Genomic DNA, 18,367 nt, shown 5'->3' on the forward strand with positions numbered 1-18,367 from the left:
CCTCTCTCCTCTGTGCCGGAACGAAAAATACCGACACGGAGGAGAGATTACATCACTTCCTCTCCTGTGTTTACATTACAGGAGAGGAAGTGATGTCACGGAGCATTTCTATTCGTCGGAAGCGATCGCGAGGGGGTGGCCATGAATGAATGGCCGCCCCCTCATCCCGGATCGCTCCCGAACGAATACCGACCGCCGCAGGCACCGGGGGGGGGGGGGGGGCCATCGGGCCCCCCACCCGCGGGAAGGCAGGGACGTGTATATATACGCCCATATGCCTGCCCGTGCCATTCTGTCGACGTATATCGTCGTGCGGCGGTCGGCAAGTGGTTAAGCTTGCTAGCAAATTTTGGCTATTTCAACTACATGTAGATATGGAGTACAGTGATATCCACCTAGAACAGGAAGTGTGCTACTGGTAGGATCACCAAGTGTGTGGGGGGGGGGCTGTAAAAAGAGCTAATGCAGCAACCACAGTCGAATACTGGCCAGCTGCATTATATAAAATGTGTTTTGTTTGTTTTTTGTTTTGGTCTTTTTTTTATTTTTTTATTTTTTTTCATGATATATATTGGAAGACTTGGCATCTATTGGGCCCCTTTCACACTGGGGTGCTTTGCAAGCTCTACAGGGCTAAAAATAGTGCCTGCAAAGCGCCCTGAAACAGCCGCTGCTGTCTCTCCAGTGTTTTAACCCTTTTTTGGCCGCTAGCAGGGGGTTAGAACTGCCCTGCTAGCGGCTGAATAGTGCTGGTAAAGCGCCACTTTACTGCCAACACCCCATTGTGAAAGTAGCCTTAATCACAGATGTGTTCAAAAATATGGTTAAATATCTGTGTGTGCAAAACAAATAAAATGTTTTTTCTTATTGTTTGCAGGTCACCTTTGATTTTGGACATAGTCTCCATGTAGAGGTAAGCAATTATGTAATCTACCAGAATTGCTAGTCTTAACTGATTCACAGGCTGTGGGATGATTAGCATCTAACATCCTTCTGTTTTTAAATTGGGTTTCCAGTGCTGTACTAACTTGGCAGTGGTGCAGTGCATAAGTATGATTGCTCCATCTTGGAACAGTTCAGTCAACGTACATAATTGTGGACTAGAAACTATGTCTAGGCTTCTTTTTAGTCAATTTCTGTTGAATTATAGCACACTAGCACCAGCTGTAAATGTTTTGGGCTTGTTCACACAGGACGTTTTACTGTGGAGCCCCATGCAGGTCTGTTTTCCCAGCAGGGGGGTGCAGCAGTGCATTCAGTGACTTACACCTAAATGTCATATCTGTCCACGCAGCCGCTTGTCCCAATAGAACTGAATGGCATGCCAGTACGGGGATGCATCGGTGTTGCATGCTGAGAAAACAGACCTGCTTGGGGCCCGCAGTAAAGCGCCCCATGTGAGCAAGTCCTTAAATGCGTTTTTCCCAAATATATTGTTTACAATGGATAACAAAGATTTTGTTTCCTAACATTTTTAAGTGTATCTTATGAATTTTTGCCTGCTAATCAAGAAAATAACCTGTAATTTAACTTATGTTCTGTTTTAAAGGAATCCTCTGTATTTGGAAAGACTTCTTGTATAAATTGAGTTTGCTAAATTTCAAAGAATCCAGGTATTTAACTGGCCTACCTGCAGTCTAATCCTTTCACTAACTGAAAATATTTGGCACATACTTTTTTGAGACGTGTTACTGCCATCAATTTTTATGAAGATTTTCTTTTCCTTTTTTAAAATGTTACAAAGTCTCAGTTTAACCACTTCAATACTGGGCACTTTTACCCAATTCCTGCAACACTGTACCCAAATGAGATTTGAATCCTTTTTTTTTTTTTTTTTTAAACAGAGAAAAGACCAAACATTTTGGGAGGGGGGGGAATTTTTTTCTTAGTTTCTGTTTATAAACGCTGTGATGCCACGTGAGGAAAGGAATGCCAATAACCAAAAAGCTTGTTTACAAGTGATCAACTGTGATTTGGACACAGCTGATCACATGGTAAAGGGCTGCTGTGATTGGCCCTTTACCATAATCTATTTAACCAGTTCCCTCCGTCGGGAACTGGTTAAACATTTGATATGTTTTTTTTCTATTTTGCATTGTGAATAAAATATGGGTTTGAGATTTGCAAATAATTGCATTCTGTTTTTATGTTGATTTTGGGGCTGATTCACACCAGAACATGTTGTGGGAAACCCACGTTCCGTGTGCGTTTCCTACACCGTGTGATCGGCAGTGGGTGTTAATATTGAGTTAAAAGGGTCCTGCACCATTTTCGGGTGAATGCGATGCAAATTCAGCCATACAATCTCTATATGGCTGAATTCACATCACACAGATATAGCATGTGATTCGCACCGCACTCCTGTGCAGATCACATAACATTTAAAAAATGTTACGTACAATACTGTATCGAGAGCCACTATATCATTGTGCTGAGAATTCAAGGGGCTGGGCTCTTATGCCTTCATCTTTGCCACATCTACTTGATGACATGGGTTGCTTTTGCATCTGACACGTTTTTACACTTTAGCACCATCTGCTGGTCAATACCGTTACACATTCCTTTTGTTCATTTTTAAAGGTGTTGTAAACTCAAAAAAATTAATAAAAATAAACAACCTGCAAGACAAAGGCATAACGAGCGTATGCATCACATACGAGCTCATTATGAAATATTTAACTTGGATTAAAGCTGTTGCAGCGGTCCACATACACCGCTGTAACCGGCAACCTGTATCCCGGAGTTATTTCCGGGTTCTCAGGCTTCGGTGCTGTGATTGGCCGGTGCCGCGATGATGCCCGGTCACGGCACCGTTCCTGAAAAAATGGCATAAGCGAGCCGTTTCTTCAGTGTACATGTGCCGATGTTGGCACATGCGCATACAGTGAATATCTCCTAAGCGGTGCAAGTTTTGGAGATCTTCATGGTACCTACAGGTAAGCCTTGTTATAGGCTTACCTGTAGGTAAAAGTGGTAGTACAGCATTTACAACCACTATTAATTCCTTCAGTGATTGTGGCAACAAGGCACACCCTAAATATTGGCTGCAGTTATTTATTTATCCCCATGGAGCATGTGCTTTGCTGGAATTTGCACCTAAATCAATTACTCAGGCCTTTTATTAAATTCATTGCATCAAATGCTAAAGAGTAGAATGGGCTCATAAATTAGGATTACAGTACAAAGAACAACGGTACTTGAACAGAATGGGGACAACTGACGTAAAAAAAGTGCAAGAGTGGAACAAGGGCAATAGACAATGGGTAGTAGGGTGTGGACCAGTAGGGTTGTTTTTTGGTCTGCATGCTGGTATTGGAAGAGTTATTAAGCCAAAGCTCAGAAGAAATTACTCCCATGCCAATGTAGAAAACAATGAGTGTACAGGCTAAAATGATTAGGAGTACTTTAGACCTATGGCCCGAGCAGTGCAATAGAACAGTAGGGAAAGGTATATAAAACGGCTGATCAGTGTTGAAAAGTAAGTGAAATTTGCGTAGTAGTATTTAGTAGTAGTGATTTGTGATTTTTTTTTTTAATTGGTGCATGTTTCCCTTAGTTTAATGAATGAGGTGAAACTGAACTTTAGCCATCAAATCAAAAGTTGTGTGGGGTGGTTCAAACAGATGTGGCTGACATGGGGACCATTGGAATTTGGGTAGGGGTCCGGTGTGTCCCTGTTCTCTGTTTCGGGAGCAAATTGGGTTCAAATTTTTGCCTGAATTCGGACCTGAAACGGAGCCAAAGATGGTCAGGACCTCTGTGCAATTCACTCTGCAGCCGCCTTGGAGATGTGTGAACCGGCTCCATTGAGAGCATGTCATGCAAAATGGGAAACCCGCATCCAATTTGCCTAAGTGTGAACCCAGCCTCAGTCACTGACCCAAATCATGTATGCAGAAAAGTAAAGTCAGCGTATAGTCAGAAGTACTTGTCTGCATAATGAAGCAGTAGAATAAACAGCCAGACAATTGGAATTTTCCAGAGGGGTTTCTTTTAATCCTACTGCAGGAATGACGACTAGTCTAGGTTTTATTTTATTTTTTAGTCTGGCACTGTCTCCTGCAGTATTTCCTTTCCTTGCTGCTATTAACTGCCACACTGCTCTTCTGAGTTGCATGATGGCCAACATCTTTCAACCCATGTCCTACGAGCCTAGGAGGTGCATCATCATGCTGGCCTGAGTTCACAGGACTGTAGTGCACATGCTCTTAAAGGAGAGACCTTCTGTAGGGACTAGTCAGAAGGAGGGACGTGATCCTACATCGATGATCAAGGCCAAAAATATGTATGTCTTCTAGGCATGGAATGAACAAGTTGGCGACCTATTGCAACATCTATCTTTTTCCATTCTTCAAGAACAACCTCTTTTAGAGGCTGGATGGAGAGTGATGCTCAACTTATCTGTTCAGAATTTCCCATGGGTGTTCGATTGGGTGCAGATCAGGAGACCTACTTGGCTACTGAATCCCTTTCACCCTGTTCTTCAAAAAAATGCAACGGTGGTATTCAATGTGTTTTGAATTATTGTCATACTGGAAGAGTGCGTGGCAACCAAGGGCACGGCCTGATGGTAGCACCTTCTCTTTCAATATAAAGCAGTACATCTGTGAATTCATGATGCCATCAATGAAATGCAGCTCCATGACACCCAGCAGCACTCATGCAGCCCCACAGAAGGTCACTGCCACCACCATGTTTCACTGTAGGCACCATGCACTTTTCTTTGTACTCCTCAGCTTTGCAACACCATACAGTTTTTTTTGAAGCCATCTATCCCAAAAACAATTATCTTGGTCTCATCACTCCAGAGTACAGCATCTTCTCTTTCAGCATGGGCCTTGGCAAATTCTAGGAGGGCTTTTTTGTACATTGGCTTTAGGAGAAGCTTCCTTTGTGGACACCCATGCATGCCATTCCTCTGCAGTGTACGCCGAATTGCCGTGGGAAACAATCAACCCAGTTTGGCCTTCGACTTTAGCTAAATGCATTGAACTTGCATGGCAATTTTCTTCAGCCTTTCTCATCAGACACGCCTGTCAAGGTGTTAAAGCGTTTGTTAACCTAAAAAATTTAAAAAATCCTCTTCACTTAACCACTTCCCACCTGCAGAATGACGGCCGTGAAGTGGTTCTGTTATCCTGACTGGGCGTCGTATGACGTCCAGCCCAAGGGTGCGCAGTGATCGCGGCATGTCAGTCTGACACCCCGCATCTCCGATCATAAGATGCCTCTGCCAGAGGCTTCTTCCCATGTGATCAGCTGTGACCAATCACAGGTAATCATCGCGTGAAACAGGAAGTTCCGGTAAGCGGCATTTCTCTGTTCGCGCTGACAAGTAGAGCCGACCGGCGGCTATTCCTGTCAAAGGGGGTCTCATTTGTTTGACAATTGCACAGTCATGCTACACTGTACCCAAATTGCGACAGAGCTAAAAGTTGAAAATTGTCCTGGGCAGGAAGGGGTGAATGTGCCTGGTATGGAAATGGTTTATGCATGTTATACAGCAGAGTGCTTGTGCTGTGTAATTTTCTTTATCGTACATCATAGGACACAATCTCAAGTAATTACTTGGGTTATAGGCCTACCTTCAGGTGTTGACACTGGTATAACCAATACAGGAAGTTGACTCCCTTATATAACCCCTCCTCCTTCCAGGAGCACTCAGCTTTTGTAGCCAAGCAATATAGGCAGTATACTCTTACCCCATAAAACTCCAGGAGGGATCCATGCTGGATTTACAGAAACCTCCACAATCAGATCCATTCTCGCCACTGAGGCCATAGGATGGTACCTGGACCTCGATGCAAGAACGAGGTTTTGCCTGTAATGCTTCTCTTTGAGAGCTGGACCCTAGGATCCAGGGCGCTTTTTGGTCTTGCTACATTTCCTAAAGTTGTCCTGAGGGGTACTATACAAGGCCCAAAGGAGCGGAACCCTTCTAAAAGGGCCCCAGTCTTTGAGCATGTTTAAACGCAGCCCGCCGTGATGGGTGAAAGTTGGATCTGTCTGTTAAATCAGCAGTATCATGCAGCGAGGACAAGGTAAGGGAAGAAGCTTTGCTTTTACCTTCAATATACCTTATTTGCCTTTATAAATGTCTCCTCTATAAGGAGTAACTTGCACTACCTATGATGTGTCTTAGTGCAGCTCTGTCTCAGAACATGTGTGGTCCCAGTGGCAGAGGTGGGTTCTTGCTATATATCTTGTGGGATTTGGTAAAAAATACAGCAGTTGCTAACACAGATGTGTATAAACTTCTATATGGGCGGTGGCTGATTGTTTGACGCAGCTGCTTTAGCTGCATGGTTTAATTACAACCCAGCACTTCCACCTAGTAACATTGGGAAACGCCCTATGCTTCTGTGGTTTAAAAAAAAAAAAACTATAAATCTGCTGACAGAACTTCCCTCCCCTTCCCTTCCCCCTCTTCTCCTCTCCTCCCCCTTCCCTTCCCCCTCTTCTCCTCTCCTCCCCCTTCCCTTCCCCCTCTTCTCCTCTCCTCCCCCTTCCCTTCCCCCTCTTCTCCTCTCCTCCCCCTTCCCTTCCCCCTCTTCTCTTCTCCTCTCCTCCCCCTTCCCTTCCCCCTCTTCTCCCCCCCTTCCCTCCTCCCCTTTGCCCTCTTCTCTTCCCCCTTCCCTCCTCCCCTTTGCCCTCTTCTCTTCCCCCTTCCCTCCTCCCCTTTGCCCTCTTCTCTTCCCCCTTCCCTCCTCCCCTTTGCCCTCTTCTCTTCCCCCTTCCCTCCTCCCCTTTGCCCTCTTCTCTTCCTCCTTTTCAGTTGCTACCTCAAGTTCTTTGCAGGATCAAGCTGGAAAGAAAATCGGTAATACTGGTAGCACCAGCATGGCCCAAAAGGTCATGGTACGCAGAGATCGTAAGGATGGCATTGGAGTGTCCAGGGCTCTTCCCACTAAGGCCAGGCCTGTTATCTCAGGGGCCGATATTCCGTCCTACTTTACGACCGCTAAATTTAACGGCTTGGCTATTGAGACCCACATTCTGAATAAACGTGGGCTTTCCAGGTCAGTTATCTCTACTTTGATTAATGCTAGGAAGCCAGCTTCTAGAGCTATATATTATAGAGCCTGGAAAGCTTATGTTTCCTAGTGTGAGTCCAAGGGTTGGTACCCTCTGAGAGATATCATAGGCAGAATCCTTACCTTTCTACAATTAAGCGTAGAGATGAAGTTGGCCCTGAGGGCCAAGTCTCAGCCTTATCAATTTTTATTTCAAAGACTGCTTGCTATGTATTCTTTAGTCCAGGGTTTCATGCAAGGAGTGCTGCGGATTAATCCGCCAGTTAAATCACTCTTAAGCCCTTGGGACTTAAATTTAGTTTTGTCAGTGTTACAAAAACAGCCATTCGAACCATTGCAGCATGTTCCCTTAGTCCTTCTGACTAGGAAGCTGATATTTTCATTTGCTATATGCTCAGCAAGGAGGATTTAAGAATTGGCTGCTCTTTCTTGTAAGGAGTCATATTTGATTATTCATGAGGACAGAGTGGTGTTACGCCCTCGTCCAGGATTTTTGCCAAAAGTGGTTTCAGGCTTTCATCTGAATGAAGATATTGTCCTGCCGGGTTTTTTCCCAAGACCTTGTTCCAGGGAAGAAAGGTCTCTACATTGTCTTGCTGTAGTGAGAGCAGTGAAAATGTATTTAAGAAAACTGCTCCGTATAACTGATGTCTTATTTATTCTTCCAGAGGGTCCTAAGAAGGGACAGGCAGTGTAAAAATCCACTGTCGCTAAGTGCATTTGCCAAGTTATAATTCAAACTTATGATTTAAAGGGAAACATTCCCCCTTTTCAAGTTAAGGCGCACTCTACCAGAGCGGTTGGTGCTTCTTGGGCAGTGCGTCACCAGGCCTCCAGGTCTCAAATCTGCAAGGCCGCGACTTGGCCTTCAATACATACATTTGCAAAATTTTATCAAGTGCATGTAAGATGGAATGAGGTTATCGCCTTCGGGCGCAGTGTGCTGCAGGCAGCAGTGTAAGTCCTCAGGTCCGGGGGTTACCCTACAGGTTGTGTCTCCCTCCCCTCAAGTAGCATTGCTATGGGACATCCCACCAAGTAATTACTTGAGACTCTGTGTCCTATGATGTACGATAAAGAAAATAGGATTTTTAAAACGGCTTACATGTAAAATCCTTTTCTTGGAGTACATCATAGGACACAGAGCTCCCGACCCTCTGTTTTATGGGGTAAGAGTATATTGCTTGGCTACAAAAACTGAGTGCTCCTGGAAGGAGGAGGGGTTATTTAGGGGAGTCAACTTCCTGTATTGGTTATACCAGTGTCAACACCTGAAGGTAGACCTATAACCCACCAAGTAATTACTTGAGACTCTGCGTCCTATGATGTACTCCAAGACAAGGATTTTGCAGGTAAGCTGTTTTAAAAATCCTATTTTTGCCCCCTGTATCACCTAGCTGATCCTGCCTGGCTATGCCCACCCCTCCGTATGCTGACTACCATATATCAGGGCTGCTGAGCCCTGACACCGCTGTCAAGTGTGTGTGCCTCCGTCAGATGGAGCCCTGGTGTGTGTGTGTGTGTGTGTGTGTGTGTATATATATATATATATATATATATATATATATATATATATATATATATATATATATATATATATATATATATATATATATATATATATATATATATATATATATATATATATATATATATATATATATTCCTGTGTGTATGTATATAATAATTAATTATAACTTTTTGCATCTATTCCAATACTATTAAGGCCCTTGGTTTTCAGCCTAGCTTCTTTTTAATGGACTGGGCAAGATGTTTCACTGCGATTGACCTTTGTGTTGTGTGTGTGTGTGTGTTTGTTTGTTTGTTTTTTTTAATTAAATTTTTATTTATTTTTTCTTCTAAGCTGGCAAAGAAAAGTATTAGACTGCATGATGGAACCAAACCACTGTCGAGACATAAACGAGAATGGATTATTCCACCAGTTTCAATTAAAGAGGAAATGGACAATTCTTACAAAAATCCCATTGCAAGGGTAAGCATACTAGCATTGTACAAACCAATGTTCAATATTCAGCTTGTATAACTGAACACAGTGAGGTTGATTTACTAAAACTGTAGAGGGCAAAGTCTGGTGCAGGAGTGCATGATCGGCTAACTTCAGCTTGTTCAATTAAGCTTTGACAATAAAACCTGGAATCTGATTGGTGCAGCTCTGCAAAGAAACCAGATTTTGCGCATTCCAGTGTTTCCCAAACCTGTCCTCCCCAAGGCTTTCTCTAGCTAACAAAATTTAAATGGCCACACAAGTAATTTTAAATTACACAGCTGAGACAAAGTGACTCCATCCATAAGCTGGCCATGCACTGATCAAAATTCAGCCTGTTCAGCAAGCACCTGCCAAATGGGACATGATGGAAAACTTTGTCGATCAGCTGCAGCCGTTGGTCATTGCATTTCCTTGGTATTATTTGTGTGGACAGAGGAATCGCTTGGGGTGTTTTTTTCTCAAATCGCCTTTCAGGACAACCCCGGAGAGAGTGTAGCTCCACCTTGCAATCAGGAAACACATGCCCACTTTAAAAACACCTCCTCCTCCTCCATGGCTTCAGTTATTGTGTTTCCTCCTTGGAGGAAGCATGTGCCTGAACCAGGGAGAGCTACACTCTCTGCAGGGGAGTAAGGCTTACCTTTTGTTGCAGGTTGTTTCTCTTTGACCCCCAGCAGCATCTCCACGGGGAGAGGACTCCTGGAGCTCCTGGTCCCGCCATCTCACGGGAGTAAGGACCCTCGGAGTGCCGGCGTCGGGTGCCCGGTGTCCGCTTGTTAGCGCAGGGAGGGCTCTGTTGCTGGCGGAGGCCGCTGCAGGTCAGCGGCATGGCTCCGTTTTCGGCGCCGGGTCCCGGGCGGCGACGGCGTCGTTCACGGTGACGCGCGGGCGCTCTGAGGGGGCGTGGCGCCGTGGTTCAGCGCCTGGAACGCAGGGGTCATGGGGCGGGTCAGGTGACCGTGTGCTTCCGCTTCCGGCCGGCCTTGATGACGCGGCGGCCGGGAAAATTTAAAATGAGAGCTGTTTGTAAAATAGCTGCCTCACTCAAACGATGGAAGAGTGCAAGCCAGCTATGGCGGAGACAGGCGCCCCCAGCACCGGTCCAGCCCAGGTACGTAAGGTGCACTGGCACCCTCTGCTTTACTGTGGGTATGTCTTTGTTTGTTCCCCCCTCTTGGGGGCCTGTCGCTGCAGGTCAGAGGTGGACTTCGCTCTGACCTTTTGCAGCCTAGTTCTGGGGTCTCACTAGTAGGTCTGTTTGGTGGTGGGTCTCTGCACTGGCTTGGTGTTAAGCAACTGGTTGTTGAGAGCTTTTAGTGAATTAAACCTGTATGTCGTTTCAGGAAAAATCACTAGGAAAAGCTAGACCAGGTCAGAGAAAATGTCCTTCTTGCAAAACCCCCCTCAGAGATTCATGGCAGAAGGCAATGTGCAGAAATTGTATCAGAGAATTGGTGGAAGAGGAAACATCTCAACAATATAAGGATTTGTTTTCTTCGGTTAAAGAGCTGACAAACTCTTTGAGTTCAGTCAAGTCCATCCTGATACAAAACCCTCCCGCACAGACCGAGCCTCAGAACTTACCGCCCAGCCCCAGGGCGTCGTCATCCAGACAGGTGGAAACTGAAGAGTCTGGAGACGAAGGGGGTAGTACTCTCATCTCCTTCAGGGATTCTGAGGAGGAGGAAGAGGAAGAAGATAGCAGGGGCTCCAAATTCAAGCTATCACTAGAGGAAGTAGATGATATTTTAAAAGCAATCTACACTACTCTAGAAATTCAGGAAGAAAAAGTACAACTGTCAGTTCATGACAAAATGTACCAGGGGTTGGACGAAACAAAACGGCGAGTTTTTCCTGTCCACAGGGTCCTCTCAGACTCAGTGAGAAAGGAGTGGAAGGACCCAGAAAAAGCCCCTTTCTTCTCTAAAGCTCTCAAAAGAAGGTTTCCCTTCGAAGATAAGGACTCAGAGGTTTGGAACAAGAAACCCAGAGTCGATGCAGCTTTCTCGCAGGTATCCAGACGAACGGATCTAGCCTTTGAAGATATGGGGATCCTTAAAGACCCAATGGACAAAAAAGCTGACTCCATCCTTAAAAAAGCTTGGGATGCTGCGTCAGTCAGTCTAAAACCAGCAATGGCAGCTACGGTGGTGGCCAGGAATCTGGAATGTTGGGTAGAGAAGCTGAAGAGCCATATTGAGGCGGGGACACCCCGCAAGGATCTCTTAGAGTCCTTTCCACTGATCCTGAATGCAGTCAAATACATGGCGGATGCATCAGCAGAATCAGTTAAACTGGCCGCTAGGTCTTCGGCTCTTGTAAATTCAGCCAGGAGAGCAGTTTGGCTGAAAACATGGTCTGGGGACACTGCCTCTAAGGTCAAGCTGTGTGGTCTTCCCTTCTCGGGTGACTTGCTCTTTGGTCCTGATTTAGAGTCTGTGCTGGATAGAACAGCCGATAAAAAGAAGGCTTTTCCAGTTAAGAAAAAGCAGATTGCTAAAAAGAATTTTCGTGCTTTTCAGCAGTCCCATAAAAAAGACCAGGAGCACAAGAGCAGATGGGGTTCACAGAAGGGCAAAGGCAGGGGTGGAGTCCTCTTTAGATCTCCCCCAGAGCAGTCCCCTAAGAACAAGTGACAATATCTCCCCAGTGGGGGGGAGACTGTCAGCTTTTCGCGAACAATGGGACAGGCTGTCTCCAAATCTGTTCGTGAAGAGCGTTGTCGATCAGGGGTACAGGTTGGAGTTTTCAGAACTACCCCCGAGCAGGTTTTATGTGACAACATTGCCAAGGGATCAGGAGAAGGCCTCTGCAATGAAGCTGTTGTTACAGGAGCTGATACAGCAAGAGGTTCTGATTCAAGTCCCAGTAAACCAGCAGGGCGGGGGTTTTTATTCACATATTTTTCTGGTGAAAAAACCCTCAGGGAAGTACCGTCTAATCCTGAATCTGAAATTCCTGAACAGGTTCATTCGGTACAAACATTTCAGGATGGATACAATTTTCTCCATCACAAAGCTGTTGACCCCAGAATGCTTCATGGCATCCCTGGACCTAAGGGATGCCTACCTTCATATACCAATTCATCAGGCATCGCAGCAGTTCCTGCGCCTGGCATTGAAGGTAGGGAGTTCGGTATGGCACCTCCAATTCAGGGCTCTGCCGTTCGGACTCTCGTCCTCTCCCAGGGTCTTTACGAAGATTATGGCAGAGGCTTTGGAACCCCTGAAATTGAAGGGGATTCCAGTTGTTCCTTATCTGGACGACCTTTTGTTTTTTGCAGACTCCAGGGAGCAGGTCCTAGTCAATCTCCAGAGGGCCCAGTCTCACCTCGAGGGCCTGGGATGGCTTCTAAACCTAGAGAAGTCAATCCTGACCCCCTCACAGGAAATGAAATTTCTGGGGTATACATTAAATTCGATTCTCCAGAAAGTTTTCCTGCCGTTGGAAAAACAGGAAAAGTTACAGCTAGCTGTACAGCGGATACAGAGCAACCAGACAGTCTCAGTCAGGATGGCTATGGCAGTTCTGGGCCTGCTTACGGCAGCAATCCCGGCTGTTCAGTGGGCCAGGTTCCATTCCAGACCCCTTCAGAGGGAGGTTCTGTCAAGCTGGTCCCATCAGGATCCTTTGGAAAAACAGCTAAAAATTTCGTCAAAGACGAAAAGGGCTCTTTGGTGGTGGAGAGACCAGGCAAACCTCTCAAGGGGCCTGGTGTGGACCTTTCCTGTGGACAAGCGCCTTACTACAGACGCAAGTGCCTGGGGCTGGGGAGCCCATCTGGATGGTCAGACATCTCAGGGGGTCTGGTCCAAACAGGAAGCTCAAAGATCATCCAACTGGAGGGAGTTGAAGGCGATCTTTCTGGGTTTAGTGGCATTTCAGCAGAGTTTGAGAGGCCACCATGTTCAGGTGTTGTCAGACAACACAACAGCGGTTACCTACATTATGAAGCAAGGGGGAACCAGAAGCAGGAGCTTGATGGAGCTGGCCAATCTGTTGTTAGCCTGGGCAGAACAGAACACAGCCTCACTATCGGCAGTGCATCTGAAGGGCTCTCAGAATTTGTTTGCGGACCTCCTAAGCAGGCGCAAATTGCTAGAGGCAGAATGGAGTCTGAATCAGGAAGTGTTCCTGATGATCTCCGAGGCCTGGGGGGTTCCTCAGGTAGACCTTTTTGCCAGCCAGCAGAACTCAAAGGTGGACAGATTCTTTTCTCTTCACCGAGGAGATGCAGCAATAGGGTTGGATGCATTCGCTCACCCCTGGCATTACCAGCTGTGCTATGCCTTTCCCCCCTTTCCTCTAATTCCACTAGTACTGAGGAAATTCAGGGAAGAAAGGACAGACTTAATACTAGTCACTCCTTTTTGGCCAAAAAGACCCTGGTTCGCGGGTCTTCGAAACCTAGCCTCGAAGCCCCCATGGAGGTTACCACTCAGAAAAGATCTGTTATCCCAGGGGACAGTAAGTCATCCAGAAGTGGAACTCCTGCAGCTAACCGCCTGGTTTCTGAGGAGGACCTGTTAAAGGCTAAAGGTCTCTCAGATAAAGTAGTAAAGACCCTGCTGTCCAGTAGGAAGGCAGTTACACAGGCAATTTACATGAAGGTCTGGAAAAAGTTCAACTCCTGGTGCAGTTCTAGAGAACTCAAGGTCAAGAGCACGGTGTCAGTCTTGGAGTTTCTCCATGAAGGAATGGAGAAGGGTCTCGCAGCCAGTACCCTGAAGACTCAGGTGGCTGCCTTATCAGTTTTCTTTGAAAAGACTTTATCTAAAGAAACTTTAATTTCTAGATTTTTTAGGGCTCTTGCTCGAAATAGACCAGTAGCCCTTAAAGACTTTCCCAGTTGGGATTTGTCTACAGTTTTACAGGGTCTCTCGGGAGCACCGTTTGAACCCTTACAGGAAGCTTCTTTGCAGAAGGTGGTTTTAAAAACAATCTTTTTGGTGGCCATCACCTCGGCCAGGAGAGTCAGCGAGCTCCAAGCTCTAGCTATTACAGAACCCTTCCTTAGAATTTATCAGGACAGGGTGGTACTGAGGACGGATCCAGCATTCCTACCGAAAGTATCCTCAACTTTCCATCGATCACAGGAAATAGTGTTACCTACATTCTCTGCAAGCCCAGCAAATGCAGGAGAGGAAGTTTTTCACACATTGGATGTGAGAAGATGTCTTTTACAGTTTCTGAAAGTTACTAAAGAATTTAGAAAATCAAACGCCCTCTTTGTGATATTTTCTGGATCACGCAAGGGGGAGAAAGCTTCTAAAAGTACGCTGGGTAGGTGGCTTAAGTTGGCTATAACAGAAGCCTATAAAGCAAAAGGAGAAATACCTCCCTCAGGTATTGCTGCCCACTCTACTAGATCCACGGCAGTTTCCTGGGCTGAAAGGGCCGGTGCCACGCCTGAACAAATCTGCAAGGCTGCCACTTGGTCCAGTTATTCGACATTTCTCCGGCATTACCGGTTAGATCTACTGTCTGCAGCAGATCAGGCCTTCGGCAGGAAGGTACTGCAGGCAGTAGTCCCGCCCTAGGGTAAGTTTCTCGGTTATCCTCTCCGGGGTTGTCCTGAAAGGCGATTTGAGAAAGACTCAGTTAGACTTACCGGTGACGGTATTTCTAAGAGCCTTTCAGGACAACCGTTACTTCCCTCCCTAGGTTATGCTTAGTAAATGTATTAAGTTCTACCATGGTGTTGTGCTTTCTGTGCTTTGTTTTCCAGCGTCGGAAGGCCACAATAACTGAAGCCATGGAGGAGGAGGAGGTGTTTTTAAAGTGGGCATGTGTTTCCTGATTGCAAGGTGGAGCTACACTCTCTCCGGGGTTGTCCTGAAAGGCTCTTAGAAATACCGTCACCGGTAAGTCTAACTGAGTCTTTTTTTTTTTTTTTTGTTTGTCCATTGGCAGAAAGAAGGGGGGGGGGGGGGGGGATTTGTTTCCATATGTGAGACTTTAGGACAGGTTTGGGAAACGTAACCACTTCAGCCTCGGAAGATTTGGCTGCTCAATGACCAGAGTTTTTTTTTTTTTTTTTTGAGATTGGGCAATGCGCCTCCTTAACTGACAATTGCGCGCTCGTGCGACGCTGTACCTAAACAAAATTTACATTTTTTTTCCCCCCCCACAAATAGAGCTTTCTTTCGGTGGTATTTGATCACCTCTGCGGTTGTTATTTTTTTGCACTATAAACAAAAAAGTGCGACACATTTGAAAAAAAAAAACACTATTTTTTTGGTATAATATCCCCTTAGCTTATAATTTTTTTTTCTCAATTTAGACCGATATGTATTCTACATATTTTTGGTAAAAATAATTGCTATAATCGTATATTGATTGGTTTGGTTTGCACAAAAGTTATAGCGTCTACAAAATAGGGGATAGATTTGTGTGTGTGGTGTGTGTTTTTTTTTTTTTTTTTTTTTTTTTTCTCGTGACTGCGACGTTGAGAGGGACAGATTGGACACGCTTTTTTGGGACCACTGGCATTTATACAGTGATTAGAGCTGCCATGACGAGTCGACATAATCGATTACGTCGACGTGCATGAAAGGCGTCTACGTGTCACACGTTGCAAGTTGCAGGTCAATACACCCCCACTGCGGGGTTCAGCGCGGTGCTTCTCTCCCACACACCATAACCGCTGACTGTCCCCATCCATCCTTCTCCATGCTGCTGTCCCCCGACATGCTGCTCCATGTCTCCCTCTCTCCACCATTCATCTGTCCCCCTCTCTTCTCCATATCTCCCTCTCTCCTCTGTGCATCTGTCCCCTTCCATGCTGCTCTGTGTCTTCATCTGTCCACCTCTCTTCTCCGTGTCCCCCTCCATGCTGCTCCGTGGGTGTTCCTCTCAGTATCTCAGGATGGAGAGCGGAGGTAGGAGCTGGTAAACCCGGCTCCTTAGTTTTCTGAATGGACAGTTCACATAACTGAAACATTGTAACCTTCTGTGATTACGATGTCTCAGTTAATGACGAAGAGAAGCCGCTGTCTTCTCTCCATTCATTATCGGTGCAGCGGAGGCTACAGAGAAAAGGACTGGGGAATCTGTGTCCCTTTCCCTGTCTCAAATGGGAGATAGCAGAGGTCTGTTAAGACCCCTGATATCTCACCGTAGCCCCCCAACAGGACTGATAAAAAAAAAAAATTGCTAAAAAGAAATTGTAAAAAAACAACACACTGACACTGTCCCCACATCCCGTAACCACATTTATTTATTTTTTTTTAGCGGCGTTTTACCGCCGGATTTGCGGCGCATTTCGACCGTTGGCGGGGAGTTTTTATCCCCCGCTAGTGGCCGAGGAAGGGTTAACCGCCGGCAATATGCTGCAATAGCGGCGTTTTGCCAGCGTTATTACAGCGCCGCCCCATTGATTTCAATGGGGAGCAGCGGTGGAGGAGCGGTAAACACACCGCTCCTTCACCGCTCCAAAGAAGCTGCTGGCAGGACTTTTCCCTGATGTCCTGCCAGCGCACCGCTGTAGTGTGAAACCACTCGGGCTTTCACACTACAGACAATGGTGCAGCTTCTTTCGGGCGGATTGCAGGCGCTATTTCTAGCGCTATAGCGCCTGCAAAATGCCCTGGTGTGAAAGGGGTCTAAAGTGTTGATTATCAAGAGGCTGAAGACCAGATCCACTGCTGATGTGGCAGACACCTTCAATGTGTCTCAGCGTCAAGTTCAGAGGATAAAAAAAAGATTTGAAGAGACTCGAGATGTTTTGGACAAGGCCAGGTCAGGCCGACCCCACAAGACAACTGCTCGAGAGGACCGTTTGTTGGCTCAAATCCAAGGCCGGCTCGATTTCCACTGGAGCAGAGCTCCACGAGACCTGGTCACCTGAAGTCCCTGTGTCAACCAGAACAGTTTGTCGGATTCTGTCTCGAAATGGCCTCCATGGTTGAATCAGTGCCCATAAGCCAGCACTAAACAAAAGACAATTGAAAAACCGTGTGGCATTTGCCAAGGGCCACAGCCTGCTAAAAGGATGGACTCTGGAAAAGTGGCAGAAGGTGGATTTTTCAGATGAATCTTCTGTTGAATTATACCACAGTCACCGCAAATATTGCAGGAGACCTACTGGAACCTGCATGGAGCTGAGATTTTCCCAGAAAACTGTGAAGTTTGGTGGAGGCAAAATCATGATCTGGGGTTACATCCAGTATGGGGGTGTGCAAGGGATCTGCAGGGTGGAAGGCAACATCAATAGTCTAAAATACCAAGAAATCTTAGCTACCTCTTATATTCCCAACCATAAAAAGGGTCTAATTTTGCAGCAGGATGGTGCTCCATCGCATACTTCCATCTCCACATCAAAGTTCCTTAAGGCAAAGAAGATCAAGATGCTCCAGGATTGGCCAGCCCAGTCACCAGACATGAATATCATTGAGCATATGTGGTGTAGGATGAAAGATGAAGCATGGAAGACGAAACCAAAGAATATTGATGAACTCTGGGAAGCATGCAAGACTGTTTTCTTTGCTATTCCTGATGACTTCATCAATAAATTGTATGAATCCTTGCCAAACCGCATGGATGCTGTCCTTCAAGCTCATGGAAGTCAGACAAGATATTAAATTTGGATCTCACGGCACCACTACTTAATTTGCTGACATTTTTGGATTTTCAGTAAAGTTGTTCAATTTCTGTATAGGCGACAAAACTTTTGTCTTGCCAACATTTGACCCGTCTGTCTTGATTAAATGATAAATCTTTTTTCAGTGAAACTAATTTATTTCAGTGCATTAAACATCATTTGGGAGGGCTTTAGCTTCTCATATGAGCTATTTCTAACACCAATTGATTAATTAAAAGTGAGGTTAATAGCAGGAGTTTCCACAAAATAGAGAAGCGACGAGACTTTTGTCAGGAACTGTGTGTGTATATATGTGTGCATATATGTGTATGTATGTATGTATATGTATATGTATGTGTGTGTGTGTGTGTGTGTGTGTATATATATATATATATATATATATAATATTGTATGTGTGTAATCTTTTGGCTTAACTTAATTTTTTTTTATTTTTTTTCCATGCACTTATTTTTTTCTAAAGTTATCCAAAGGATTAATTGGCTAATCAAAAAAAAAAAACACTAGATTAAGTGGAAAAAAAAATAATCGCTAGATTAGTCAACAGACAAAATAATCGTTAGTTGCAGCTCTACACTGATTACTGTACAAATTTCACTGGAAGGTAAGGGGTTAACGCTAGTTGATCCCTAAGGGGTTAAATGTGTTCCCTCGGCATGTTCTAACCTGGGGGAGGGGCTAGGAGTGCCTAGGGGAGGAAACCGATCGGTGTTCCTATATACTAGG

The 18,367-nt window shown here is 45.4% G+C and overlaps 1 protein-coding gene across 1 annotated transcript in view; it reads left to right on the forward strand.

Moving 5' to 3' along the window:
- Positions 1-18,367, forward strand: part of DSG2 (desmoglein 2) — a 75,876-nt gene that overhangs the window by 23,413 nt on the left and 34,096 nt on the right. The window contains exons 2-3 of the mRNA XM_077492609.1: positions 878-913; positions 8,899-9,027. Of these exons, the coding sequence (XP_077348735.1) occupies positions 878-913; positions 8,899-9,027 (165 nt within the window). The remainder of the gene's footprint in view (positions 1-877; positions 914-8,898; positions 9,028-18,367) is intronic.

Source organism: Lithobates pipiens, unplaced genomic scaffold (genome assembly GCF_037356315.1).
Source record: "Lithobates pipiens isolate NorthernLeopardFrog02 unplaced genomic scaffold, aLitPip1_a1.2 Scaffold_19, whole genome shotgun sequence".
Lineage (NCBI taxonomy): Eukaryota > Metazoa > Chordata > Amphibia > Anura > Ranidae > Lithobates > Lithobates pipiens.